Source organism: Sylvia atricapilla, chromosome 20, assembly GCF_009819655.1.
Source record: "Sylvia atricapilla isolate bSylAtr1 chromosome 20, bSylAtr1.pri, whole genome shotgun sequence".
In the NCBI taxonomy this organism is placed as follows: domain Eukaryota; kingdom Metazoa; phylum Chordata; class Aves; order Passeriformes; family Sylviidae; genus Sylvia; species Sylvia atricapilla.
The window spans coordinates 3,835,416-3,863,219 of record NC_089159.1 but is presented as its reverse complement, the minus strand read 5'-3'; the positions used below and the strand labels follow the sequence as shown (position 1 = coordinate 3,863,219).

General features: G+C 50.6%; 1 protein-coding gene across 4 annotated transcripts in view; it reads right to left on the bottom strand.

Moving 5' to 3' along the window:
• The window catches only part of ATP2A3 (ATPase sarcoplasmic/endoplasmic reticulum Ca2+ transporting 3), a 55,565-nt gene extending 29,508 nt beyond the window's left edge, over nt 1-26,057 (bottom strand). For 2 of the 4 annotated variants that reach the window (XM_066333183.1, XM_066333184.1), the window contains exons 1-5: nt 24,235-24,455; nt 4,699-4,716; nt 4,208-4,290; nt 3,020-3,124; nt 2,141-2,279 (exon numbers count right to left, since the gene is read on the bottom strand). In XM_066333183.1, coding sequence (XP_066189280.1) covers nt 2,141-2,279; nt 3,020-3,124; nt 4,208-4,290; nt 4,699-4,716; nt 24,235-24,352 — 463 coding nt within the window. In that variant the 5' untranslated portion in view covers nt 24,353-24,455. Of the gene's footprint in view, nt 1-2,140; nt 2,280-3,019; nt 3,125-4,207; nt 4,291-4,698; nt 4,717-24,234; nt 24,458-25,958 lie in introns of those variants that run through there. The other 2 variants (XM_066333182.1, XM_066333181.1) reach the window with 2 other exon arrangements.
• Nucleotides 26,058-27,804: the final 1,747 nt, after the last annotated feature.

Here is a 27,804-nt window from a genome sequence, read left to right as displayed (position 1 = left end):
CAAAACATCCACTCCATGCACAGACTGCATCTGTTCAAAGGGGCTGGAGCATCTTAGAGGAAACAAAGAGTTTCTCTTCCCCTGGGAAAGGCAGGAGGACTTGAAAACGTGAGCTAAACCTGCAGAGGAAGACTCTTGCAACATCCAGGGACAGAGAGAGCCCTAATGCCACAGGGGTGGCACTTGCTCCAGGGTGCACAGAAGAGACCTGGCCCGGCCATTAGGCAGGTACTGAACCCCTGCTGATGCCCCCAGCACCACAGATCTCCAAGAAAAAGAGGAAAACAGGAGGACACTGCCCGACCACGGCCACTGGCACTGCCTGAGCACCACTGGGGTACAGACACCGAGGAGATGCTCTGCCTGCACTTTTTGGGAAAGGCAAAAGCTGCTTGCACCAGGACTCACCCCCATGGCCTTGTCACAAAAGGGCAAAACTCAGCTGGGTTGAAGCTGCCTGCCAACTTCCAGCCACCCCCCTCCTTGTGTCAGTGTAACAGGTTTCCTGCTCCCTGCTGCCAATTTTTTTGCATTTGCACATGCAAACAGCAGCCAGTCCCTCCTGCCTGTGTTGTCACACATCCAGGGCATCACCTGGATGTCCAGTGCAGCTTCAAAGCTTTTCCTCCTGGTGTGCTTTCCTATCAGGCACCTGACAACACCCTCACCACACTTTCCATGACCTCCTAAACCCACAATTTGCTAATAATTTGCAAAACTCCTCCAGAGAGCTCAGCTCCTTCCGTTCCAGTCGCAATGGTGATTGTGCCATTAAAAAGTAATATTGGGCTGCTGATGGGCAGGCAGTATGCACTTGATTTGGGGAAGGATGGCAGAATTTTATTAATAATTCATTAATTTAATTAAAGGCCAGGTCAGCAGCCGGACTGCATTGTGAGAGGTGGTTTGGGAGTGCTGCCAGCTCACCCAGCTGAGGATCTGGCTGGCTTGATCCTCCCTCCATTATTTTTGTATTCATCTTCCAGCTGAAGCCAAACTAGAAGACATAAATAACAGCAAAGCTGGCTGGGCACGGGAGGGATTGCAGCTTATTTCCACCAGCAGGGCCACGAGGAGGAAAGGAGAGGATTAGTTTTGTGGCTCTGGGGGTTGACGGCATCATTTTAGGAACAAACAGAACGGAATAATTGGAATGCATCCTCCTCAGCTCTGCTGGGGCAGGCAGCAGACCCCCAGGCAAGCTCTGCTGAATGCACAGCTCCAAGAGAAGGGCCAGGGGGTACAGACCACCCAGAGGCAGAACCACCCTGCAGCTCATCCCCTCTGCCTGTCACCCTCCCTGGCTAAGCAGCCCCAGCCTTCCCACACGGGCTGCCTGCAGCAGCACCCAGCGCTGGCCCTGCACCCACACCTTGTCCGAGGCACAGCTGCTTCCAGAAAGGCAGAATCTTGGAGGAAAATTAAAAGTTCTCCCAGTTCTTCCAGAAACAGGGGAAACCCTCCTGAGACACAAAACCTGAGTCAGAAATGGATGCTCCTTTCTCTTTTCTGCTGTTCTCTACGGCCTGATGCTCAGGCAAAGCCTTGGCAGGCTGAAAAGTCCCAGCTTTGGGGGACTCCTCTGAAAAGTGTCAGCTTTGGGGGACTCCTCTGGCCAGTACCACCTTGTGATGGTTCTGGCTTCTTTTCCTCTGCCAAGGTCGGGATTAATACACGGATTAATACATGTTCAGACTTGGATGTTTATTAATTCTTATCTATTTACAGACGCATGAGCCATGAGCTCTAACTAGCAAGTTAGAGAAGTGAGGTAAAATGGAGCACCTGTAACTCTTTCCAAGGTTATTTAAGTGCTAATTGCCCAATAATGAGGTGACACCTCTATTATTTATATTTCTGACCCAATAATGACCACCCAAGGCCTGCAATGCAGACTTTTTTCACCCAATTACAGAAAACCACCCAAATCCATGAAGAAGAATGAAGAAGAAGGAAGAAGAAGGAAGAAGAAGGAAGAAGAAGGAAGAAGAAGGAAGAAGAAGGTGGTGAAGAAGGACAAATGCAGTGCCTGCTTGAGGGTCACTGCCCCTCAGCACAGAAAGCCTGAAATTTTCAGCCTCCAGTGTTCCAAGACCACCTTCCCCAGCCGTCCCCAGGCCCTGGGGGGATGGCACCCTACCTGCCACCTCCACGATGTCCCCGGGGACGATGTCGCGGGCGCGGATGCGCTGCACCCCGCTGCGGTCGGCGCGGATCACCTTCCCCATCTCGGGCTCGTACTCCTTCAGGGCCTCGATGGCACTCTCAGCATTCCTCTCCTGCCAGCAGAGAGGAGCAGAGCTGCTGGTGCTAGAGCTGCTGCTGCCAGCAGGCTCCTCCTTCCCCACCCACTGCAAAGGCAGGAAAACCCAAACCCCCGGCCCTGGCTTTGGAATCCATTTACACCATGGATGGCACAAGCACCGTGCCTCCTTCAGCCTCTGCAAAATGATTCCAGCTGGTTCAAACCACCCCAGATCCTGCACCTTGCCTGGGCCTTTGGGGTTGATCATCTCATTCTCGTTTTGGGAAGCAGTGTATCCCAACCAACTGTATTTTTCCCCATCCAGCAACCTCAGATCAAGCTGCAGATTGATTCTTATAATGAATAGATACAAAAGAGGAGCATCACTGGCTGAAGCGTTTGCTCATCCCCCAGGAGGGACACAGTGAGGTGAGAGGCAGCAATCACTGTGGCTTTCTGGTGGACAGGGCAAAGACCTGCCTTTGAAAAATACATTTGGCCCTGGCCAGGAGACAAAGAGTTTTTGCCTGGATAACTGCAAGATAAGCTCCAACCTGCAGGAATTGCCAAATAAAGACTTGAAAGAACGAGCCAAGAGGCAGCCAGCAACTGAGCATATGTGCAGGGACATAGGGAAGCACAGCCAACATGAAAACTGAACCTTTAGAAAATGAGTTTTTAAGGGCATTTTAAGAAGCAACCATACCTTTAGATGAAGGATCTCAGCCACGGGGGGCAGAGACCCCGAGGGCAGGGGAGGGGGCTGTGCCTCACCTGCCACACACCCACCACAGCGTTGGCAATCAGGATCATGATAATGACAATGGGCTCCACAAACGCCGTCGTGGTCTCCTCTCCTTCCTCAAACCAGGCCAGGATCTGGTAACAAGAGAAAAGAAGGAGCACAGTACGGTTCAAGCAAGAGCAGCAACATTTTGAGAAGAATGATGGAAACAAGAGCCCAAACAACGTGAGAGGAAACAACCTGGAGGTGGCCAGACCCACAGGGCTTGTTCAAAGAGTGGAACTGGCATATCCCACTGCTGGAGCTGTGATATCCCAGCTCCTCTGCTGGGATAAGCTGAGGCATTGAATAGGTGGGGCTGGAGCAAAGAGCCATGCAATGCCTGAGTGTTTGCAGCAGGAAAGCCTCTCTGTGTTTAGTGCACTGGGCAGGAGGTCAGTGATGCAACATGAATAATCAGTGCAGTAAGAGCAGCTCTGCAGAGCAGGGACTGACCTTGTGGCTTTTACCACCCTGAGCCCCCTCTCCAGCCCACAAAGGCCTCATACCATAGTACAAATGAAGCTCACACACAAATATTTCCACTCCATTTAACTGCTCATTGACTGTGTCAATACTCTCTGCTCTGTCACAGAGGCACCAGGACCTGAGCTCTGGCACAGGGTCTCACACCTCCTTTACCTGCATTCACTTCACTGCATGTCATTTTGGGAATGTATTAAACCCCACAAGGGCCCAGCCTTCCCCCTTACCTACCCAGGAGTCCCATCTGAAAGGAAGTCTCAGCTTTGCCACCCTACTGCTAAACACACTGACTTACACTCAAAAAAACCCAGTTCCTTCTCCAGCACTTTGGTGGGAAACATCTCCTCACACAGAGTTGCTTCCAAAGTAGATTGTGGACAAAACTGAACTGAGAGTTTCAGTACTGAGGCACTGCAAACTAGGCTCAAAGCATCAGCCTGGAAGAGCCCTGTGTGAACAGAAGGCAGCCCAGGGAGCTGTTTAATATCACTTTTGGATGGATCAGCATTAGTGAAAAATCCTCCAGTCCCATCTTTAAGCAGATGCAGTGATATTGCCTCTATGCCCTAGAAACCACTCCTCTGCTGCTGCGTCTCCTTCATCCCACAGGCACCTGCCCTCCTTCCCTCTCTGGATGTCACCTGAGGCCAGGTGTGCCCCAGAAGGTGCCACCCCAAGCTCTGGGTACTTACAAAGGACAGAAAAGCTGCCATCAAAAGGATGCGGACGAGTAGGTCTTCAAACTGCTCCAGCACCAACTCCCAGAGGGACTTTCCTGGTGGGAAAACATGAAGCCAAGCAAGTCAGTGCTCAAAAATCTGCAGAAGACAGGCAGAGCACTGAGGCCTTAAGACCCACAGAACCACATCTCTGCTTGCTTCAGGGCCAGGGGCTTTGGGGATGACATACAGCACTGCAGTGGAGGTTCTCTCTAAAATGAAATGCTTTCATTTCTGGCTCTGCCCTGGTTTTACTGGGTCTGTTTTTAGCTACCAAAACCAAATCCTCTGTGTGTCTATTCACAGGGGTAGCCTCACCAGCACAGCGAAGCTCTACTGTCAGCCCAGCTTTCTCTGGGATTAAAGCCAAGATTAATAGACCCCAAAGATTCCCTGTTCCTTGTCCCCAGCCCATTCCTTACAAGACTCAAGTCATGTACTGCCACCTCCAGCCCATGACTTACCTTCTTCTGCAGGGAGCTCTGTGGGTTTTCATCAACGGCCCAAGGAGCACAGTACAGCAAAAAATTATAAAAATAAAAAGATAATTAGTGATTTAGACCGAGACTAGCAATCCCTTCCCTTATGCCCAGCAGTTCACTCAGTACCCCAAAATGCAAATTTTTCTGCACAAATTCCCACATCAAGGCGGCTTTTCCTCAAACTTCTCAGTCCAACACCAAGTAAGCAGCCCTGGAAACGTAATTTCCCTGCTTCAAGTGGCTCCGGCAGCATTTATTCCTACACTCAGCCTGCCTAAAAAAATATTCCTCAGGAGCTGCCCTCTCCAAATCCAAGACACAGAAGTCCAACCATCCCATAAAATGCCCTGCCAGAAACCCCATACAGCCCCACTGGGGACTGTAACTTTCAGACCATATTTCCTACTAATCTGTTGTACTTTACAGCCTGCAATGCTCCAGGAAACAAATCCAAAGCCCGTGCTCAGCTGCTCCAAGCTGTCCTCCTGAACCCACCCCAGTGGGTGCAGAGCCTCCATCCACACTGCTCCCAGCCAAAGCCCAGCACAGTCACCTCCAGAAGCACCCATCAGAGCTTGCCCAGGATTCCCACATCCTCAGGAGGTGCCATTACCTTCACATGCACCAATGGGTCCCACAACCACTGGACAGGGTGATGCCTTAAGATTTTAGCTTTTATATTTTCCATCTATCCGTAATCCTGCAATTCTTTAGTGTATGACTCCAAACTCCACACACAGAAAGCTGCTGCTTTCCCATGTTGGTCAGACACAACAATTCCTCTCCAGGCCTGGGGATCAAGGACACCTCACTGCCTCAGGCCCCAGAAATGGAAACAAAAGTGAGTTGGAGGGGAGCAGATTTGGGGTAAATGACTTCATTACCTGAAGTTGTAATTAGAAGATTAACCTTCAATATGCAAATGGATCAATCTTAGAAAAGTATGAAACCTGCTGTCCATTTTGGGTGCAGACACTGGGGGGCTTCATCTGCCCTAAATGTACTTGAGGGCCCTTCAATAAATATAATAGCTTTTTATTCTCCTAATTTTGTCTGGCCTCTGTTCTGCGGTAGTCCAGAAAAGGCATCAGTGCCCAAACCCTGGTACCCTCCAAGGGAATCCTCCTGCTCCTGGGCAGCAAGGGCTGTGCTGGCCCTGCTGTGGGCAAGGCTGGGCCCAAGTCTGGGAGGTGCTGCAACCCAGGGAGGGCTCAGGAGTGACCCCCCCTGATTTTGGTGCCTTGGCTTCACTTGCACCCATTCGAACCCTAGAGTGGTTTAGGTTCAAAGAGACTTTAAAGCTCATCTTGTTCCACCACCTGCCATGGGCTGGGACACTTTCCACTATCCCAGGTTGCTCCAAGCTCTGCCCAGCCTGGTCTCAGACACTTCCAGAGGTGGGGCAGGCACAGCTTTTCAGGATAACCTGTTCCAGACCCTCCTCATCCTCACAGGAAAGAATTTCTTCCCAATATCCCATCTAACCGTACTCTCTGCCAGTGGGAAGCCATTCTCCTTGTCCTGTCACTCCATCCCTTTTCCAAAGCCCCTCTCCAGCTCTCCTGTAGCTCTTTTAGGCACTGAAAGGGGCTCTAAGGTCTCCCCAGAGCCTTCTCATGTCCCCAGATCTCTCATTGTACTTCTGCACCCCATGGGGGTGACAAGGTTTCTTGTGAAACAGAAAGGTGACAGGTGGCAGCTCTGGGTTAATGATTAGAATCTTTTCCACCTTTAACAATTCCATGATAAAACAAGATGTTTCTCCAACTCCTTGTGTTTCTGGGAGGGAATAAGGGAGCAGATGAGCCCAAGAGGAATCAGCCTGCGGCAGACACTGATGCCCCACCACTGTGGCTGTCTCCAAACACCTCAGCATGGAGCCCTAAGTGAGAGCAGGAAGTGAAACCTGCTCATCTGTTTTCCATCACCTATTTTCATGCAGAGGAATGAAAAAAAAAAACCAAACCCAAAACCCAAACCCAACCTACCTTCACTAAACCAACCAATGAAAGTAAGAAGCCTGAATGCATTCATGCTTCAAACTGTACCAGGTCCTCAGTGCTCACAGACAAACTCACTGTGAGCTGGTTTAAACCCATGTCCCCCCAGGTCAGATCCCCTGCCACTGTCAGACACAGACCAGTATATAATGCCTACAGTTATTTTTATAGCAAAAAGAAAAATTAATCTTAGAGCACCTTTAGCGTTTCAACTCACTCTACAGAGCCTGTCAGAGCAAAGTGGCTCTTGTCCTCTCACAGCTAGCTCCTCTCCACCCCCAGCTTCCTCTCCCCAGCCCAGAGAGCCTCCAAAATTAAAAGTAGAAGAGATCTGCTGCTGCTATTTCCATCCAGCCTCCACTTCTAAGGGTGCCAAGGTGCAAGGCAGGAGGGCTAAGGGCAGGCAGGTGCCCTGGGGGAGGCAGCTGGGGGGTCTGCGCTTGCCCTGGGGTGACTTTCCACCCTGAGCAGCCACCTGAAACACCACAGTGCTCTCAGTGCTTCTCCCACACTGTGTTTGCATCAAGACTGGCAGCAGCACTGTTCTCAGAGCCAGGGCTTTGCATGAGATGTTGATTAAAGCCTGAGCACGGGTTTCTGTGAACTCAGGAAACACGTGCACTGGGGCAGAAACACTGTGGTGACACACTGACACTTTGCCACCACTGCCACCAAACCTCAAAGGCAGCAGTGCTGCTGCAGACACCTCCCAAACCCCAATTCTGAGTGCAGTGATAACCAGGCTGTGACTCCTTCCACCACTCTTCATGTAGCAGCTCAGCACCAAACACCCAGAGAAAAAGGGCAGAAAGTGACCTTTGCAAGGCCATCAATCAGCCCACAGTTTTGGGGTGAACTGATAAAAACACACAGGAAAACATGAGGGTTTGGGGCTGGAGCTTCCTCCTGTCACATCCCAAGTTTCACTAGAAGTAAGAATGAGTGTTTGCACCAGGAAAACCTCTCTCTTTGTGTTTAATGCACCTGTGAGGACACCATGGCCATGAGATGATAGAAATAAGAGGGTTTGCTACTCACCAAACCCAAGTTCTATGTGAGTCAGCCCCATGGCACCAGCAGTGCTGCCATGTCCCATCCTGCCAGGAAACCCATCACAGGCAGGGAACCAGCAAAATCCCAAACCTGCCATTCCCTTGGGACAACATGGTGAGTGCAAACAGGCTGAAATGGAAACTCCTGGCTGGCACCTGGATAGCCTCTTTCTTTGAACAGTGGCTCAGCACAGAAATCAAACTCTGGGCACAAACTCCCTGATACAGCCAGAACACAAATGCAGTGACACCATCAAGAGTGGAAAGTGGTCATGGTGGCTCAGAGAATCCCCAGTTGGGTCACCCACATGCACCATAAATACTCAGGTTCTCCAGCTGAGCAGCCCCATCACAGGACCCGCAGCTTGTGGACACACATCTGGGGCTCCTCTGCTCCTGCTCTTCTGCATCACAGCTTCGGGAAGCAGAGCCAAGAAAGTGGAGACACCCCAAGGAGTGATGGATGTCACGGGGCCATTCCCACCAGCAAAAGAGCACTGTCCCCTCTGGGTTAGGGCACCCCCAGTCCCAGTGCCTCAGAGGGCTTTGCCCTGCAGGGACACATCCACAGCTCCAGGGACTGCTGAGCTTGTCCCGTCTCCCCTCGCTGTGCCATCACACCGTGTGGTGACATTGGCTCACACCAGGCTGCAAAACATCCACAGGAGATGCTCTGAGGAGCCCTGGGCAGACGTGGGGCTGGCGTCGGGCTATTTTAGCAGGAGGTTGGTTAATCTCCAGCTCCTGCCAACTCAAACAGGGCTGGCAGCCCACGGGCTGGCGCCTGCAGCATGGCAGGGCACGGGCATCAGGTGATGAAAAGGTAAATAAACACTGGTGCCACCCACGAGCACGAGCACAGGCGGCTGCCCCGGGGCTCTGTGACAGCCTCCGTGTCCCCGGGGAGACCCGGCCAAAGCAAACACCAACTGGGACACGGTGGTGGTGGTGGAGCCTTCTCCTGCTGCAACAGGAGCAAAAATCCCTGGAGCACATCCCTACAGCGGCCGGGGTTTCTCCGTCCTGCACTGAGGCACTGCATCCCTTCTGCTTCTGGGGAGGGTGAGGCACAAGGTGACACTGTCCCAGGCCAGCAGCATGTGGCAAAGCAGCCCCTGGTGCACATTTAGGTCCAGGGTGCAATCCACAACAGCAGACATCCTGCAGGGTGAGCACTGAAGCTCCATTTTCCCCTCACCATTTCAGGAGATTCCCTTGGATAAAATCAGATTTCCCTCATGGGAAACTTCTGCCTCCAAATGATGTGGGAAGAGCACGATGCCCTCTGGGAGAATAATGATGACAATCACACCCAGGCCCAGCTTTCTGTTGTAATAACTTAATTCAAGCTATATTTCTATGTTGTAATCACTTTTTTTTTTTTTTCCCTTGCCTTTAATATCTTTTCCCATATGCAAGGAAGGGGAAATGGATGTGCAAAATAAGGGATGCACAAAATAAGGGATGCATCCAATTCCTTTGGACTTTGCTGACAGGCAGTAAAATAGTAATCAAAAGAGTGAGAAAACCCTGAACCAACCCCAGCTGGGAGAGCAGCTCCTGTCCTGTGACAGAAAGCAGGAGCCCAGGCAGGGCTGCTCTGGGATCCTTCCACCATCCCCCAAGACACCAGGCAGGATAAACTGTTATTTTAACTGGCTGCCTTTCCCCGGGCAGGCTGCACGGGAAGGATCCCATCCTGGAGGGATGTCTGCTCTGCCTCATCCCCGCTGACAGCCAGCACTGCACTGAACTGCTGGGCTGCACGACCAGGACAGGTTTGCCGGGGTGTTTTAACACACACCCAGCCCATAAATCCCACCCGAGGATGGAGTGTGGGGCTGTTCCTCATAATCGAGGTGAGGAGTGTGAAAAGCAGTGTTTGCAAGCTGCGTGCCCGGCTGTTTTGGTGTTATCTGGGATGACAAACACTCAAAAGCCTAAGGGTGCTAATGCTCCCTGCTGCACCCAAAGGACAAAACACAGGGATCCAAGTGCTGTGTATGACTGAAATCACCCACACGACTTCCCTTTGTGCCCCAGCACCGCTGCATCCCTGCAGCCAGCCCTGCACCTCCCATCCCACCCATGTGCCAGGGCAGGAGGTGGCTCTGCTTGGCCTCCCTCACCCTCTGCCTCTGGGAGCAGAAACTGGACCCACACCCCCAGGGCTACAGCACCAAGATGGGGGGCAAACACACCCCAAAGCTCACGGATCCTTCCAGCAGAAAAGCCCCATGTGTTAAACCCCAAGAGCCAAGCAGCCACCCGAGACCCAGCACAGCGAGGGGCTGCTGTCACTGACCCCAACCACCCCCACGTGGAAATGACAGCCCTGGGTGGGCACAGCTGCAGGGAGAGCACGTGAGCCCACAGGCCTGCAGCAGCCAGCATTTCCAGCTGTGCCACCCAAGGAACACGGGAAATGTCCCTGCATTCAAAACCACACACAGAATCACAACAGAATGGTTTGGGTTGGAAGGGACCCTAAAGATCATCCTGTTCCAGCCCCCTGCTTTGGGCAGGGACACCTCCCGCTATCCCAGGTTGCTCCAAGCCCTGGCCAAGCTGGCTTCAACACTGCCAACATCCATCCCCATCCTTGTGCCACGTGGCCAAGCTCTGCTCTGCACCACAGCCTGCTCCCAGAGGATCCAGCCCTTCCCCTGCCCTCCACCGCCCCCAAGGAGCTGGTGCCAAAGCCACGGGTGGTTTCCTCTTGTGCCTTCCCCTCCAGACAGGAGACACTGGTGGCTCTGGGTGTGCCGTGGGTGGGGAGGCCCTCCAGCCCCAGCACCTTATTTGCCTATCGCCCCACAGCTGCTTTTTCCTGTGTGCCAGGTGAGGTTTGCTCACACCAGCGACAGCCACTCATTCAGGGCTGCTTCAAAAGGCATCAGAAAGATAAAATAAAAGGAGATACAACGCCCCTCCTCCCATGGCAAACACCACTGGTTTGCTGTTCCTGTAATTCCTCAGTGTTCACCCCTGCTCCAGCCATGCCTTGCACTTTACAAAAACCCAGAACCCTTCTGACTGGGGGATCCCCCAGCCCAAAAATAAGCAAATTCAGGCCAGCTGGGGATAGCAGCAGCTTGGGGTGGGTGAGTAGCACATGAGGATAGATAGCAGGGGTTTAAGGGCCAGAAACATCCTTGCTGTTTTCCATGCTTTAGGGTAAGATGATCCAACCATTTTCCTCACTGGCAGCTGGACGCTGCCAATGGCTGGCAAAAAATTCAGCCCCAAAACTTTCTGCTCTGGGTCACAAAGCCTCCTGGGGCAGACAGAGCTCCAGACCAGCTGCTCATCCTCCCCTCACACTGCTCCTCCAAACTCACAGGTTCTGAACCCAGCCAGCACCATGGATCCCCCCAGGACAGTGACGGGGTCCCAGTGGGGAACTGGGGGCACCCACAGCCCCACTGCAGCAGCCAGAGGGGGAAAACTGAAAGGCTCCTTTGTTCCCTGTTTGGCCAGCTGAGCTGATCTCAGCAGCTCAGGGACTAGGAAGTGCAGTTATCCTGATGTGCCCCCCAAGAGCAGCAAAGTACCGAGCAAACCCAGCCCAACAGTCTCTCCTCCTCCCCAGGAAATCAGACCCCACCACCAAGCCCCACTGCCCAGGGAGAGGGAAACAGGAACGGAGGAGGGAGTGTGGCATCAGACCAACGGGCCAAGAAGCCATGTGAAATAAATAAGGAAAGCCCCACCCATCCCACTTTAAACGTCCCTTCCTTTAATCTTGGAAATGGCTCATCCCCAAAATGTTGGGCAGCTCAAGGTTCCCTTCCCTGCAGTTGAGGGGCCAGGGCCATAAACTCTCCCAGCCCTGAGCATCCTCCTCCCATGCCACGGAGAAAAGCAAATCGGTTCCCTGCCAATATCCCACCTCCTTTCCTTAATGCCAGGAAAGCAAGGCCAGAGGATTTCACCCGTTTTGCTCTGAAAAAATGAAGCTGCCCCTTGGGTTTGCTGCTCCAGCGCCCATGTGGCGTCTGCAAGAACGAAGTCTTGGAGGAATTTAAAGGAAAATCTTCAGGGAAATGGATTTCAGGGTGATGTCCCCTCACCCCTGTCCCCATCAGCAGATCCCAGGATCGCTTTGGGAGTGGGAGGGAGCGGGAAGGAGGAAACCCGTGGCTCCAGCCAGGGATGGATTATTTGAGCAAACTAAAAGCAGCGGTTTGTTCCCTCCTGCACCAACGCAGTGGAAAGAATTTCCAGCTCCGGCTCCCGGGTGGAAAAGCTAAAAATCTGCATTTAAATAGTAACGGTTTTGGAAAAAGAAGAAAACAAACCAAAACCCCCACAACCACTACAGGAGCTTGAAGAAAATAAAGCGAAAGGTTCGGTGGATTTTTTTAGTTTTGGCGTCGTGTTGGGTGTTTTTTGCTTCTTCCTACCTCTAATTCAAGCAGACCCTTTCCATAACTGCAGGGAAAGGCAAGGGAGTGACTCCTGCCTCACCTGGGAACCTTCTGCCAAAATTACCACAACCCAAATCAAGGGACATGCTGCAACTTCAATATATTCTCTTCCTCCGCCCTAGAAATATCGTTTTATTTCCTCCTTTATCGCCCTAAACCGAATTTTTCAGCTTAGAGTGAAGTGAATTGGGAATTTTTGGCCAGTAATGTTCTCTCAGTGTTTTGGGCTCTGCTGCAGCCTCCTGCCCTTGGCTGCTCCTCACATCCTTGAGATGCTCAGTTGCCACCCAGAGCCAGGCCAGGGGACAGGGCAGTGGGGGATTTGTACCCTCTCCAGGCACACTGGACAAACTGGTCACTCACAGCTCACAAAAAAATCTTGGTAACATTTTCCTGGCAGTGCTAGGAAGCAGTTTAGGAAACCAAGCACAGGGAGCTGCAGAGGTGGCAGTGCCAGGAGCCCCAGTGATGCCCCCACTGCCAGGTCAGCTCAGAGTGCCCAGCCCCAGGAAGGATTCAAACACCCCAGGGGAGGAACCAAAAATTGGGCTGAGCCTTTCAGCTGAATTCTGCAAGAATTGGGAAAGAACAAGGTGGGACCGTGTTTGGGATTTTTTTTTTCCAAAAATCCCAAAGGATTTAAGAAAAATCCTATTTTTCCCCAAAAATCTTTGAGCTGAAAAGACTCCAGGTAAGAAAATGAGAGTAGGATGCATTTTTCCAAAGGGATGTATGTGATTCTGGAGGAGAAATGCTGCTCAGAACACAGCAAATGCTGCTGTGCTCATGGGAGAACAGCAAAACTGCCTCCCCAAGGACCAGCTCCAATGTCCCTTTACACTGAGACAAGCAACTTCCATGAGGCTGTAAGCCACCCATTAAGGATATCACATTTGCATGTCAATAAATAATAAAAATAAGTAAGAAACAGAAATAAGAAATCACATTACAAACGTACCTAAAGTTACTGAGATAAAGTCCCAAACCTGCAGCGTCAGTTTTAAAAAGAAAGAAAGAAAAAAAACAGGCAAGAAGAGCTACAGGATATTGCTTTTAAATCCAAACCACATCTTTCCCCCTTCCCTGCCAAGATGAGGAACCTGCTCACCCTGACCCCTCCAAAAGCTGATGTTTGTTTTAACTGCTATGTTTTAATCCATATATGTTTGAATCAACCCTGCTGCTGTTGCAGCCAACCCCCAGGGCACAAACTGGGCATTTATGAGGTGTGAACCCCCAGACTGTGAACACTGGGGTGGAAATGTTCCCTGCCCCAACTCGGGGCTCAGTGGATTCAGCTCCATCCTCACTGTGCTGTGGTCTGGAGGGACTTGGGTTGGAGCATTTTTTCCATTTGTTTGTTTTCTGGAGGAAATGGTTCCGTCATGGCAAACCTGTGGGGAATATCAACTTGGACATGGCATCTCATCCCCAACCCATCGCCCATGACAAATGAAATCAGGATGACAAAATACATCCAGTGTCTCTGCAGGGTGCTGCAGCCCCCGACCCAGAAGGGTGCTAACGAGCTGCTTTTAACTCAAAATGAGATTATCAGTTGTTAATTTATTTTGCAGAACTCCTTGCCCCAGATGACCTGCCCCCAGCCCTCCCTTTGCTTTTTCTGGTATCTGTTCTCAGAGAACAGTCTATTTTCAGCAAGCCTCTTGGATGAGTTTTCATGGAAAATGAAGTCTATCCAGCCCTTAGTTTGGATTATATCAGAAGAAAAAAATTTCTATCTGTAGGATAGAAAAGATCTGTTTTTCTGGATGGGAAAAAGGGGCAAGTTGGACAATCAATACTTTTTCATGGATGAACTCTCTGAGGATCACACATTTCTGTGTAGTTGAAGGAGTTCCTTTCCTTGATGAATGAGTATGTCATTCTTGTAAATCCCTGGAAATACGAGTCCCTTCTAGGGTGTTTTAGTTTCAATAATCCCCTTCCAAATATGTATAATATCTGTGTGCATGACTATAAAGATGAGATATGATACATATATATACATACATGATATAAACATATATTTGTGCATGAGGATAAAATCATATATATGGAATATGGAAATAAATATATTTGTGTGAAAAGGGGAAGAATAATTTGAATTAGACTTTATAAAGAGAAGAGGAAGCCCAGAACAGGCCTGAAGCAGCACTGCAGAGCAGCTCCTTCTCCTGGGTCACCGTGGCTCTCAAAGCACAGAAAAGCCCAGAAAAACCCCAAAGGACAGCCCAAAGATGACCCGAGGGGAAGCAGAGCAGAACCAGAGCTCCATCACTTCCCCTCTCCCGCCCTGCTGAGCCAGCCTTTCTCATTTTTACTTTTCCACTCACTCCCCACATACTCCTTAATTTAGCCCTTCTGTTGACTCGGGAGGTTACAAAATGGAAAAAAAAAAAAAAAAAAAAAAAAAAAAAAAGGAAAGTGCAAACAGGCAGGTGAAGGGAGGGTTATCCCGACCTCGGGCTGCCCGGCTCCTGCTCCGCAAACTCCGGCTGGAAAATCCCAAATCCCGGCGGATTCGGCCACGGCAGAGCCCGGGGACATCGCGGAGCTTTCACTGCCCCAGGGCAAAAGGGGAGAGGATCTCCCCCATCCCCAGCCTGCCCAAAAAACAAGCGATTTTTATCGCCAAGAGATGCAAGGAAAACTGTTTCCAAACCAGAAGAAGAAACATCAATAGTAATAGTAATAATAATAATAACAGAAAAACAAACAACAAACAAAACCACCCCACAATACCAACCAAACAAAACCAACCAAACAAAAGCAACGAAACAAAGCAAATAAAAACTTAAAAAAAAAGAAAAAACCCACATCCCCCAAACCCTATTTATGTATAATTATTTAGTTATAGTTTTTTTTTTAAGTATAATAAAGCACAGATCTAACACCAAAACCCGGAGCCTTCCAAGTGCTCTGAGGACGGCTCTGCGAGTGCTCCAGGGAGTTTCTCCGGGAAGATAGGCGAAAAACCCCAAAGAAAACCAGGCGTTTTGGCACATTCACCCCCCGGGAGGACACGGGGCAGCCGCGGGGTCTGTGTCCCGCCTGGCACCGCCGGTGGCTCTGGGGACACCGCGGGTGTCGCCAGGGCACAGCCCAGCGCTCGGCCAGAGAACACAGCGAGGCCTTTAAATAGCAGGAAACACCCGAAGCAAAAATACCGCGGGCAGGAACCCAGGGGGCACAGGGGACAGGCAGGAGCAAGGAGCGGATTTCCTGCCCAAAACATCGCACCGCCGCCGGGGACCGCGACCCTGCCGGGGCCAGCGCTGTCACCCTCCGGGGGATCCGCCACCTCCCCACGGGACAGACCAGTGCTATTTACTGCCCGGGCTCTGTTTTCCCTCCATAAAGGGGTCTTTTGTTCAAAGGTGTCCTGCAGTGACTGGCAAAAAAAAAAAAAAAAAATCTCTATAGATATATAGATATAGATGATACAGATACAGGCATATAGATATATAGCTAGATATAGATTTAGATATAGATATAGATGAATGGATGTCTCTATGTGTATATATATGTGTATATATGTGTATGAATGTATGTATATGTGTATGTATATGTATATATAAAACTTATCACTGGAACTTATCAGTGAGTTAGTAAATTATATTAGCTGGTTGTCAAATAAGACATATATATATATAAGCTCAAATGGGAAATTATATATATAATCTCACAGCGAAAATTATATACATGTATACAGTCTCAAATGGGAGATATATATATATATATATAAAAATTATCAGTGGGTTAATAAGTTATATAGCTGGTTATCAAATAAGACATATATAATCCCAAATGGGAAATTATATGCATATATAAAATCTCAAATGGGGTATATGCGTGTATATATATATATATATATATATATAAAGTTATCAGTGAGTTAATAAGTCATATTAGTTGGTTATTAAATAGGACATATATATATATAATCTCAAATGAGATATATGTGTGTATATATATATGTAAGTTATCAGTGGGTTAATAAATTATATTAGCTGGTTATCAAATAATACATATAATCTCAAATGGGATATATGTGTGTGTATATATATATAAATTATCAGTGGATTAAGAAGTTATATTAGTTGGTTATCAAATAAAAATACATATAATCTCAAATGGGAAATTATATACATATATAAAATATCAAATGGGATATATATCTGTATATATATAAAAATCTCAGATTGGACATATGTTACTCTCAAATGGGACACACATGTACAATCTCAAATGACAAACGTATATAAAATTTCAAAAGGGATGTCGAATTGAGTTCAGGTAGGACCAGAGGGTACAAAGCCAGGACCTGCATCAGCACATCCAGCAGATTTCTGAGCATTTAAATCTTAGGAGGATTCTGATGATCAGAGCACTCAGTGACACATAGGTTTAGGGCTACCATAGATCTAGACTTTAACAAGAGGTACAACACTTCGGATTTCAGCCATCACAGGTCACAAATTGATGCCACCACATGTCCTGAGTGTCCAGGGATGTGCTGGACCAGGCGGCACAGGGGCAGATGGGATCACCACCAAACCACAGCGTGACCACAGCCTCATCACCTCGGCGGGTGAGAAAGAGAAAAGGCTTTTTACAGAGTGATAACGAGCAGCCAAACCTCAAAAACTGGGAGGTTCCCACAGCGAACCAGCAAATGCTTGTTGTAGACACGAGGTTAATCGCTGGCAAGGATTAATTCAGAGTCCCTTCAAAAGAGCAACACTCTGGACTCAGATGTGACCCTTCCTTCAGGAGATGACTGCCTCGACTAAGGTGAGTCACCCACGGAGCCAGAGCGTGGAGAGGAACCCACCAGCATCAATCCTGGTGGGAATAAGGAGAATAGGGAGCCTCCAGGGCAGGAGGGGGAGCAGGAGCTGCTGCAGCCCGGCTGCCAGGGGTTAACCACCCACGGAGGAGCCTCCGGTGCACGTCATGGAAATACTGGAGTAACCACAGTTTTCTCGACTGCTTTTTGGCTCCGGGTTTTTGTTTTTTTTTCAACAGTTCTACACTTCCAGATCTCTGCTACCTGTTTTCCAGAGAGGTACCTGGTACCAACAGCAGCTCCACTGAGCAGCTGGGGATTTTTTTTTTTTTTAAATATAGGTGATTGTTATATTTTTACTTCCAGTGCTACCAACACTTAAACACAAGGGGGAAAAAAAATCGTGAGTAACAACACCACCAAAAAAAATATTATCAGCTGCAGAATAATAAACAGGCTGTAGAGTTGGTGCTTTCTGAGTTTTCTGTGTATTAATTTGCACTGGGTGGGACTGAACCCCCAGACAGCTCTGTCCTGCTGCCACCCACCCACCCAGAGTGGCCACAGGCCCCTTCTCCTGCATCCATCCCTTCCAGACATCCCAGTGCCCTCAGCATCAGCTGCTTCTCCTGCCCAAGGTGCTCCAGTTGAGCAGGAGGAGCTGCCTGCTTTGCCTTCCCCCATCTGAGGTGCCATGGGAGGTCATCCCTGTGTGCTACCTGAGAACCAGGGGAAGGGGAAAAAAGGGGCTGAAAAGAGGGGGTTGGGAAAGAAAGAAAAGATAAAAAAGCAATCAGAAAAACCCAACACTCTTCCAATAATCATGACCTGCCTTAGTATTTCTACCTTGTAACTGAAACCATGGGTGCCAGAAAACATCACCCTGCTCAGCTCCTGCTCCACATCCCACTCCCAGAGCCTCCCCTCTGGAACACTCTTCCAGCCCATCCATGCATCCACATCCCACCAGCCAGCCCAGGAGGAAACAACTCCATCTCTGCAGCTCCACTGCTCGTGATCAGCAGAGAGAAGCAAGGGACTGGGCAGGGAGCACTGCCTGAGTGCCCTGAGGGGCTCCTCCCATGGAAAACAGCAAGCAGGAATTCTAGAGCATCCTTGTGCATTGGCAGCACCCACATGCCCGGCATTACCTGCCCAAAGAGGTTTGTTATTCTGCTTTTACTGCCCTAAGCCCCCATGGAATACAGCCCAGGGGTTGCTCTTAACTTCTCAGTCCTTCTTTCAACAGCCCTGAAAACAGTAACGAGGATGGAGCATCCACTGGCCCTCCAGGTGACTCGATGGAGCAAGAGAAGGGTTTTGAGGCTGGTCCAGCCTCAGCAATGCCTCACTGGGAGGAGCCCCTTCCCCAGGAGTGGGACAGCAGCAGCTGGGAAGAAGGCACAGGATGCAAACACTCAACATCTGGCTCATAACTTACAAAAAATAACACTAAAAAGAAAAATCCCCAACAATATTTTGGAGAGGTATCAGCATCCCAACTGACTCTGCAAGCGCTGTGTGTGGGAGAAAAATATCAAAGCTGGCTCCTCCAGAGGTTTGAGCATATGAAAAAGCATCAAACCACCTCATTTTTCAGGGCTATGGAAACAGAAGCACCTCGGGGCTGCCAGCAGCCCTGTGAGGTTTCTGATGCCTTTTGATGGCCAGTTCAGATCCCTGATGCAAATCTCAGGCCAGCACTGGGAACACTGCTCTCCAGGGAGGTTTTGTGCATAGAGGATGAGCCACAGTCTTTGAGAGCTGCACAGGGCAGCTGTCACCACCAGGAACAACCACCATCTGCTTTAAGTCACTTGAAGTCTCCCTTGCTCAGCCCTGCTTTGTGCCAGAATTTCCAATCCTGGCCCCTTGTCAGGGATGTACTTGTGGGGTCCATGCCAGAGGCATCACCTGGGCTGTGGCTGTGCCAGGACAGACCCAACCCACAGCCAGGAGCCTCCTGTTCTCACACCATCCCTTCTGCAGGAGCAGATCAAAAGCAGAGCGAAAAGGCAGCAAGCTTGGATGCTTCTCAAAAATTAAAATTCTCCTTGGGAGGAAGAAAGCAACAGCATGGAGTGATGCTTTTTACTCAAGGAAAAATGGGCTTGAGGGAAGCTTTAGAAAGGGAAAACTTACTTGCAACAGAAACATCAATAGGATTTTTCCAGGATTTACCCTGAGGGAAGATGACCACAGAAATGGAACACTTCAAATCAGATCTGGAGATAAGAAAAGGTTTAAAACATGCAGAAAGACCAATGGTGCTGAAATGGCAAAGAGCAGAGGTGTGATTTTGTGGTGATGGCAAGTATGGCTCTCGGATGGCCATGAACTCCTGGCTGGAGAAAGTACTTCCAAAGAAACACCTGAATTACTGGGGACAAGGATTACCCTGGGAGGAGGGGAGGTATTTTGCTGCTAATGGTGTTTTTGGAGGACTTGTTCCAGCCCCTTACTGGAAGCAGCACATCCCAAGCCAGCATCTGGGCACCCACAGTGCATCCAGCTCCTCTTAAATCAGTATTCTGTAGCACCAGCTCTACCACCCCCAGCTTCAAAACCAGCGATGAAATAAAAATATTCATGAAATAACACTTGTGCCACAAGGCAGACCAACCCCAGGGGTAAACACAAGACCTGCAGGCACAATCTCTTCTCCTACGGCAGAGTTTCTGTGTCTTTTTGCCCTGCAAATCTTCCTTCCCTGGTTCCTGCATCATTTAGACAGCAGATGTCAGTTTTTCTGAACATTGCTCTTGATTCACAGTGTTTTTTAAAGGTAGGTGTGAATGCAGGTACCCTCAGAGGATGGCACAGAGATGAAAATCCCAAGTTTCCTTGTCAATTATCAAAACTTTGTGTAGTCTCTCCCCAAATTTGAAGGCGCTCGCAAGGTTTGAAAGCCTCTGCATTTCTCCTCAGGGAAAGGGTTTGGAGGAGGAGAAAAAAAAAAAAACTAAAACCCCACAACCCGTAGCATGTTTATGAATCAGACTGCTAAGCGTGTGTTTCGGGGGTGGGAGAGGTGGGCGATGCACAGAGGAACAGAGCGCAGAGTTTGATGAGTCAGAAAATGCTGCTTTTCCTCTCCTTACTGCCACCTCAAATATTTCAGCGTGAAATAGAAATTCTATTTCTTTTTTTTTTTTTATTTTATTTTATTATTTTATTATTGTCAAGAGGGAGCTGGAGCATAACCTTGGCTCGTTAGCAACCAGCAGCTAATTCAACGTCAAGCCCCGCTCGGCAGGCGGAGCAGGCACAGACACCACGTACACACACACCCTGGGAAAAGGGTGGAAATAAATCATAAATTCACCTATCAGTGCTGTTTCTAGCAAGATCAGGGGCTCGGGTGTGTGCTCATGGCAGCTCCTGGAGAATGAGCCTTGGTGGGTTTGGGGAGAAGCAGCAGCACAGCCCAGGCTGGGTTTGGGCTTGGGGGTGTCTCCTCCTGCCCAGGCAGGCTCAGCACACAGACGGGAAAACAAACACCAAGATTTGGGGACCCTGAATGAGGTTTACAGACACACAGGGAGGTGTGTTGGGACAAAAAAACCACCAAAAACCAAGCCAATTTGCTGGTGGGCTTTGAGCTGACGTGGTGCTGGAGCTGGTTTGAGTAACACAGACACAGGTACACCTACACCTGGAGCAAGGCAGGTTCCTGCAGAGCATCAGGCACCACAGTGGGGTCACCCCACAGCAGGGAGGGTAAAGGAGAGGATGGGGACCCCCAGGGAGGGCGGATGGGCAGGATGCTCCTGCCCAGCTGAGTTTCCAACCGCAGCGGGGCTTCTGCTTCGGAGTCAGAGGAGATGAAACACGAGATGAGATAAACACCCCTATGCCGAAGGCTCGAGTTTGACTCTGCTGACATTCACAGCCCATTTAGGTTACCGATGGAGCAAATAAAATTATGCGTACGCGTTAATGCCAGCAATATCCTGCCTGAAATGTATGCTCATTTACACTCAGAAATCCATTTAGAAGAGACAAATCAGAGCTATATTTAAAACAGAGAAATCACTTGTCTGTCCACGAAGCAACTCCTGTTTACATCAGTCGTTCCTTGGCAAAACTCAAATCATTTCCAGGGAAATTGTGCTCCTGGTTTTACATTTAGGAAGGAAAATGTTTGCATGCCCGGACCCTCCTGCTCAGCCTGTTATAAAATAACAGATGTGCATTTGGTTATTTTTGTTTGTTTGGGCCTTTTTTTTTTTTTTTTTTTAAGTTTTGTGGTCTAAAAGCAACCTGTGGAGCTTAGAGCTGGTGGATGGGATGAGGAATAGGGAAGCACCTGCCAAGCACATGTGAGACATCCAAAGCATTTATTAATTAAAATTGACTTGGGAGATTCAGAATTGCCATGGTGAGACCTAAATGTTCTGTGGCTTCTCCAGTTTCCTTGGCAAATGAAAGGCCACGCTGACAGCACTGATGACAGAGCTGAAACGAGAACACAAGCTCTTCCTAATGGAGAAATATCTTCTTCCACTCCAGTAATCTGTACCACACTGCTTGGCTCCCCAGCCACGAACTGGAGATACCAAATAATCGGTATTGTTCTCTGTTTCCTCCTGCAAATGTGTTTGTGAGCATTGGATGGGAAAAAAAAAAACAAACACAACAATTTGCAGCCTCAAAAGAATAACGCCCCCTAAAAATAAAATAATTTTATATCAGTCACACCAATGACAGCTGCTTCTCACTTAACGTCAGAGCTCGTTGCAGCTCGTATTTTTTTAAATGCAATAAAAAGGCAGCAGCCAGCAGCTCTGTGAAGCATGTCAGGAGGCAGTTTTTCAGAAGGATGATGTATTTTAGATTGTGATTCACAACCACACTGGCAGTTTGGAGTTCAAGATTAGAAGGAAATGAATGAATGTGAGACAGAAGGGTGCGAAAATGAAAGTAGCTGGAGCTTAAGGCCTGCTCTGCACTTCGAGCAGCACAAGATTTTTCTTCCTCTTCTGTGCGAGCTCAAACAAGTCACCAAACTGCCCCACACTTCTGCTGCCAGAGTTTAATTTAAACCTAAACTGAAATATAATTTAATACAGCCCATCTCCAAGCTCAGCTCGCTGTCACCAGCTGCTCCTTTGTGGCACCCTCACTCCAGGCAGCTCTCCTGAACAGGACACCCAAGGGTATCCCAGCACAGCCAGGGAGGTTGGTACCTGCTGCCACAACACAACCTCCAAGCTCTCACCATGCTGGCAGAAAAAACACTTTTTGCTTAAAATCAAGGTTTTATACCAAGCAAACCACACAAGGTCCCTATCTGCATGGTTTTAAGTAGTTTTAAACTCTCTATGTCTCACTTTGCACCATGAGAAAAACATAAATACTGCTCAGAAATTGTGGAAATTCAGAATTCCTAAAAACCTTCGACCACATTTCACTGCGGGTTGCACTACCCACATCACTGCTCTCAACATTCAGGCACATCACTGCGAGCTGTGCAGCACAGGAGCTGCAGAGCTGTGCTTGGAAGGTGAAAAACACAGCATACCCCAAAGTCAGAAGTGAACCAGCAGCCTGTGAGAAAGCCAGTGCTGGGGGTGCAGGGGAAACGAACCTGCCAAGCGAGGAGAGTACAGAGCTGCTGCTTGCAAGAGGAGGAAGCAAAAAGAAAAAAAAAAAATTAAAGGCAAACTAATTGCCACCAGTAACCCTTTGCCCTGCACCTACGTCACACCTCTGAGCTCCCTTTCTCAAGGCAGAGCCCGGTGCCACTGAGCAGCCAACACGCCTGACTGACTCAGTGGTGATGATTCACTTGGGCAAACAGAGGGACAAAGCCACCAGGAGCCCCACAATGGTGATGCCCATCGGTGACACCCTGCTGCACAGCACAGAGCACCCTGCCACACGTCCCTGTGGGGCCAGGGCACGGTGCAGAAATTGGGTGCGATTATACTCTGAAATCAAATCAAGCACCTGTTTGATAAGGATGTATTTTGCATTAAGGATGTATTTTGCCTTCAGGCCCCAAAGCAGAGGGGCTCCTCCCAGTTCACCAGGCAGGTGCCCAGCTGCCCCTCTCCAAAACCAAGCCTAACAGGGGCGGATGGGATGCTCCACTGCTTGCAGCTTGTGCAGGTGCTCCATGGCAAGAGCTCCCGAGCCCAGCCCTGACCATGCTGGCTCAGGGAATGGAGGTGAAGGTGCCCTGGGACAGGGAGCACTGGTGGGATGGGGGCCCTGAGCACAGCTCAGCACAGGACGGCTGCTCACAGGGCTGGAGGAGTCACAGCCCTCTGATCCCACCTAACACAGCCCTCCCAACAAACAGAAATGCTGACAGCAATCCTGCCAGCATCCGCTCAGGCTTTCCTCAGCTTCATCCATGAGGATCAAGCAAAAAGCAGATGCCGCAAGCTCTAACCCAGGAGAGTTTACACACTCATCGCCTTGCAGAAGTTTGAGCAGGGACTCGCTGCTCCAAAGCACCGGAGCAAACCACCCTAAAACGCTGCTGCTTCCCGTGCAGAGTTAACGAGCGACCTCGGTCACAACCTGAACAAAGCCACCCTAAAATCACCTGGGTCGGCGCAGACACCGCAGCCAGCCCCTCCTGGGCACACTGAACACTTTCCAAACACACCTTTGAAAAATTCCCCTTCTCAACGCCGTGGCAATGCGCAGCTGCTGGCAGAGGGTGCCCCGGGTCGGTGTGACACAGGCAGGGCTGGGACACGGACAGTGTCCCCACAACCTCCCTGTCCCACAGCAACATCCCCAGCCAGAGCCAAATCCCCCCGCATCCACATCTCTCCCGGCTGGTTTTGGGGCTTCCCTCTGTCACCCAGAGGCTACGAGCCCTTCCCCTCTTTCCTTCCTGGTAACGAGAGATCACTGGCCCTCCCCGCTTTCTGTCACTCCGCCAGCGGAATTAACACCCCGCTAATTGCCGACGTTCCTGGCCGCCCGGAGCCGCAGTAATTAGCCTTTAATTGAAGCCAGTAAATACTGCCCTAACCAACAGGTGTCCCGCGGCACATCCGCACCGATCCTCCGCCCAGCCGGCGCCGGGAGGATGCTCCGGGGGCACCCACGGCAGCACCCCGGACCTTTGGGGGTCCACATCCCCGATGTCGGTGCGGAGGCTGCGGGTGCCCGTCCCGCTGGGCTCCGGTGGAGGGTCCCAGCCGGGATGCCGGTGTCCCGTCAGCGCTGCCCCATCCCGCCCGCATCCCGCATCCCGCATCCCGCGGCGCTCCCGCACTGACCATTGGGGCCGTACTTGTCCCGGTTGCGGCGGACCTGCTCCGGGCTGAGCCCGCAGCTCTCGCTGACCCCGAAGCGGCGGAGAACGTCGAGCACGGGGATGCTGTGCGCCGCCTCCATGCCCCGGCCCGGGGCTGCTGGCCGGGGGCGCAGGAGGCACACGGGGCGCCGCTCGCACGGCGATGCCTCGGCACCTCTCGGCCCGCCCGGAGCCGGGCCCGGCCCCGGGACCGCCCTCGGTACCGCCCCCGGCCCCGGGACCGCCTCCCGCGGGTCCGACACCGCCCCGGGCAGCCCCGGCCGAGGTACGGCCCCGCTGCCGCCCGGGCACGGCTTGGGACGGAGCTTACAGCCCATCCCGTGCCACCCCTGCCGTGGGCAGGGACAATGCCCACTGTCCCAGGCTGCTCCAAGCCCCGTCCAGCCTGGCCTTGGACACTGCCAGGGCTCCAGGGGCAGGGACTCCCCACCCTCACAGGGAAGAATTTCCTCCCCATATCTAATCTACATCTCTCCTCTTTCAGCTTAAAGCCATTGCCCCTGTCCTGTTGCTCCAGGCCCTTGTCCCAAGTCCCTCTCCAGCTCTCTTGGAGCCCCTTTAGGCACTGGATGGGGCTCTGGGGTTTTCCTGGAGCCTTCTGTTCTCCAGGCTGCAGAGCCCAGCTCGCTCAGCCTGTGGATGTTCTGGCAGATTTCCAGGCTGAGAAGTGGGCAGGTTTGTGGGCAGTGGAAACAGTCCAGAGGAAATAGCTGTGTCTTAAGCAGTTAAGAGCAGAACTGAAGTTTCCATCACAAAAATAATATGAATAATATCAGGAGCAATAAGAGGAGGTGGGAATGCTGCCTGGGTGCAGCTCAGCTGGGGGGTCTAGGGGGCCTGCCTAAGGATGATGCTCTCTGGGTCCCCTCCAGCACCCTACTTCCAGCTGGAAGCTGAGCGTGCCCCAACCCTGCTCCCACTCTGCTGAGAGAACAGCAGTTCCATGTCCACTGCCTTTGGTGGGATCAGGGTTATCACTGTGGGATAGCAGCAGGAGCCCTGGAATTACAAATCGCTGCCTGACACCTGTGGAAACCACTGACGCTGTTCCCATCAGTGTGATGTATGCAGAGAGAGGCCGGGCTGCCTTTGTCTTTGGAAATGTAAATTGTCACTGCAGGGAGACAGAGAAAGGATCCAAGGGATCCCGTGTGTGCTAAAACCTGAGCACCAGCCCCTCACTGTGTATGTCCCAGGCATCCTGGGCCATCCCACTCCTCAGTGCTCCTCGTCCCCACGCTGAAGGCAGAGCATCCATGTTTGGGCAATGGGCTCATCCTGGAGGCACTTATGTTTGTGTAAGGATTTATGCAGCAGGAGTGGCCTCGACCCCTCTCACCCCCCTATTTATCTAGGTTCCCTGTCCCCTTCCTGCCTGGCTTTTGACAGGCCACAGCTCCAGTTACACCACACAAGGGCTTTACATCACTTTTGCAAGGGGTGACTTAAATTACTTCTTCCAGCAGCAAAATTACTGTTTTTAGCCACTCCCCCATACAGCAGAGACCACCATGACGAGCTACCCTGATCTAGAAAAGGAGAGTTGCCCCCAAAATGCACTGTACAATCCAGCTAAGGGTAACCACCACCACATGTGGGTCTTTTTACATAGTGCACCTGACCCGGCTCCCTCACTCCAGCACTTTTTCCATAACCCAGATCAAACTGTGAACACCAACTTCTGACCTTTCAGGTACTTCTAGTTTTCCCACAGTTGCTGGAAGAAGCCTGTAGTTGATGATGATTGGCACTTGCTCTCCAGCTGAGAGGGTGAGGAACCCAACTTCTATAGAAATGTACCCAAGGCAGAGCTGGAGAGGAAGTGACAGCAGACATCTCAGGAAGGAGCTCTGGCTTATTTATTTCTATGTAAATTCATTTATAGAAAATGTTTTGCAGCTTCCACTGGAGTGGAGGTCCTGAAGAAATGCAGGTTCAAGTCTGATAAACTCATTTTTTTCGGTTCACCGCAGCTGAGGCGTGGGAGGCAGAGGGTGCTCCAGAGCTCAGCCCAGCATGTCACAGGGATTCCTGCAAGAAGCACAACTCCCAGCCCTGCAGGCTGGCTTTGCTTCAAGCTCTGTCATTGTATTCATCTGCCTCTCATGAGTGTTTTGGGAGGAAAAGTGCTGTTTCTGCTGCTGAGCCCCCCAGGCAATGGTGCTGCCCTTGGCCAGAGTCTGCCCTAGAGCTCCCTGTCTCGTGGGGCTGAGTGGTTCACTCAGAATCCCAGGATGGACCAGGCTAGGAAAAAACACAGTAACTCATCTGGTCCAGCAGGGTCATCCCAGAGCACATGGCGCAGAGTGTCCAGAGGATTCTGGAATATCTCCAGTGAGGGAGACTCCACCCCCATTCTGGGCAGATAGTTCAGTGATTGGTCAATGTAAATTAAAGAAGTCCTTCCTCATGTTGAGGTAGAACTTCCTGGGCATCAGTTTCTGCCCATTGCCTCTTGTCCTATTTCTTGGCACCACTGGGAAGAGCCTGGTCCATCTTCTTGACATCTCCCCTTCAGATAGAGGCAGACACGGATGAGGTCCCCTCTCAGTCTTCTCTTCTGGAGGCTGAACAAGCCCACTTCCCTCAGCCTGTCCTCCTTAGAGAGATTTCCACCAGGAAGAAGTGGTGTGATGTGAAAATATTAACACAAAAGGTGCTCTTGACCAGGGGCACAGAGGACCTGATGCAATAGATCATCCCCAAAACTTGGGGGCTGCTCTCAGAGCAGCAGCTCTGATGAAGGTGGGATGGGACCCCTCGTCCCCCAGCCTGCAGCCTCTGTGGGAACTCATGCCCAGAACTTGTTGGCCTATTTCAGGGCAAACATGCTGCCCTTGGAGCAAGGCCTTTGGAAAGAGGGATCTTGGTGTCCCCCTGGGCATGATTTAGATGAGGCCCCACACCACAAACCTGCACACGAGAAGGTGGAGGTCTGTTTTAGTGCTTATTGTGCAGATGGAGAATAGGAACAAGACACAGAAAGCTCAAGCTGTGTGACCACAGCTGTGCATGTACCACCTGGAGACCCTCATTGCTCTCCCCAGCATCTCCTGACCCTTTTGCCACGTTCTCCCACTCCAGCAGTGTCCCACCTCACACCCAGTCCCTGCTGCCAGGCCAGGTGCAGGCTGTGCTGTTCCTGCTTCTCCCAGTTTCATGGGATCATGCCAGTCCTTGTGCTGGCAAAGAGCACGAAGATGATGTCCCAGCTGCAGAGGTTAAAGTTTGACAAGGTTGGGAGCAACTGAGATGAGAGTCACGAAGGGAACATCTGGCAGCCCTGGTAACAAGGCAGCACCATCCACCCCACCTATAATTAAGCAATCCACAAAACCCATTAGCGACTGGAAGCTGTAAATTAGTCAGTGAGGGAGAATGGACGGAAAACACACTCAGTATTGCAAGCAAAGGGTGCACAGACATCCCGGGCTGTGGAGGGAGCTGGGCTCCATCCCCGGCAGCCCCTCCAGTGTGGGGGATTCCCCTCTGTAGAGGGTCAGCCCTGAAACAAAGGGAAAACCTCCTTATT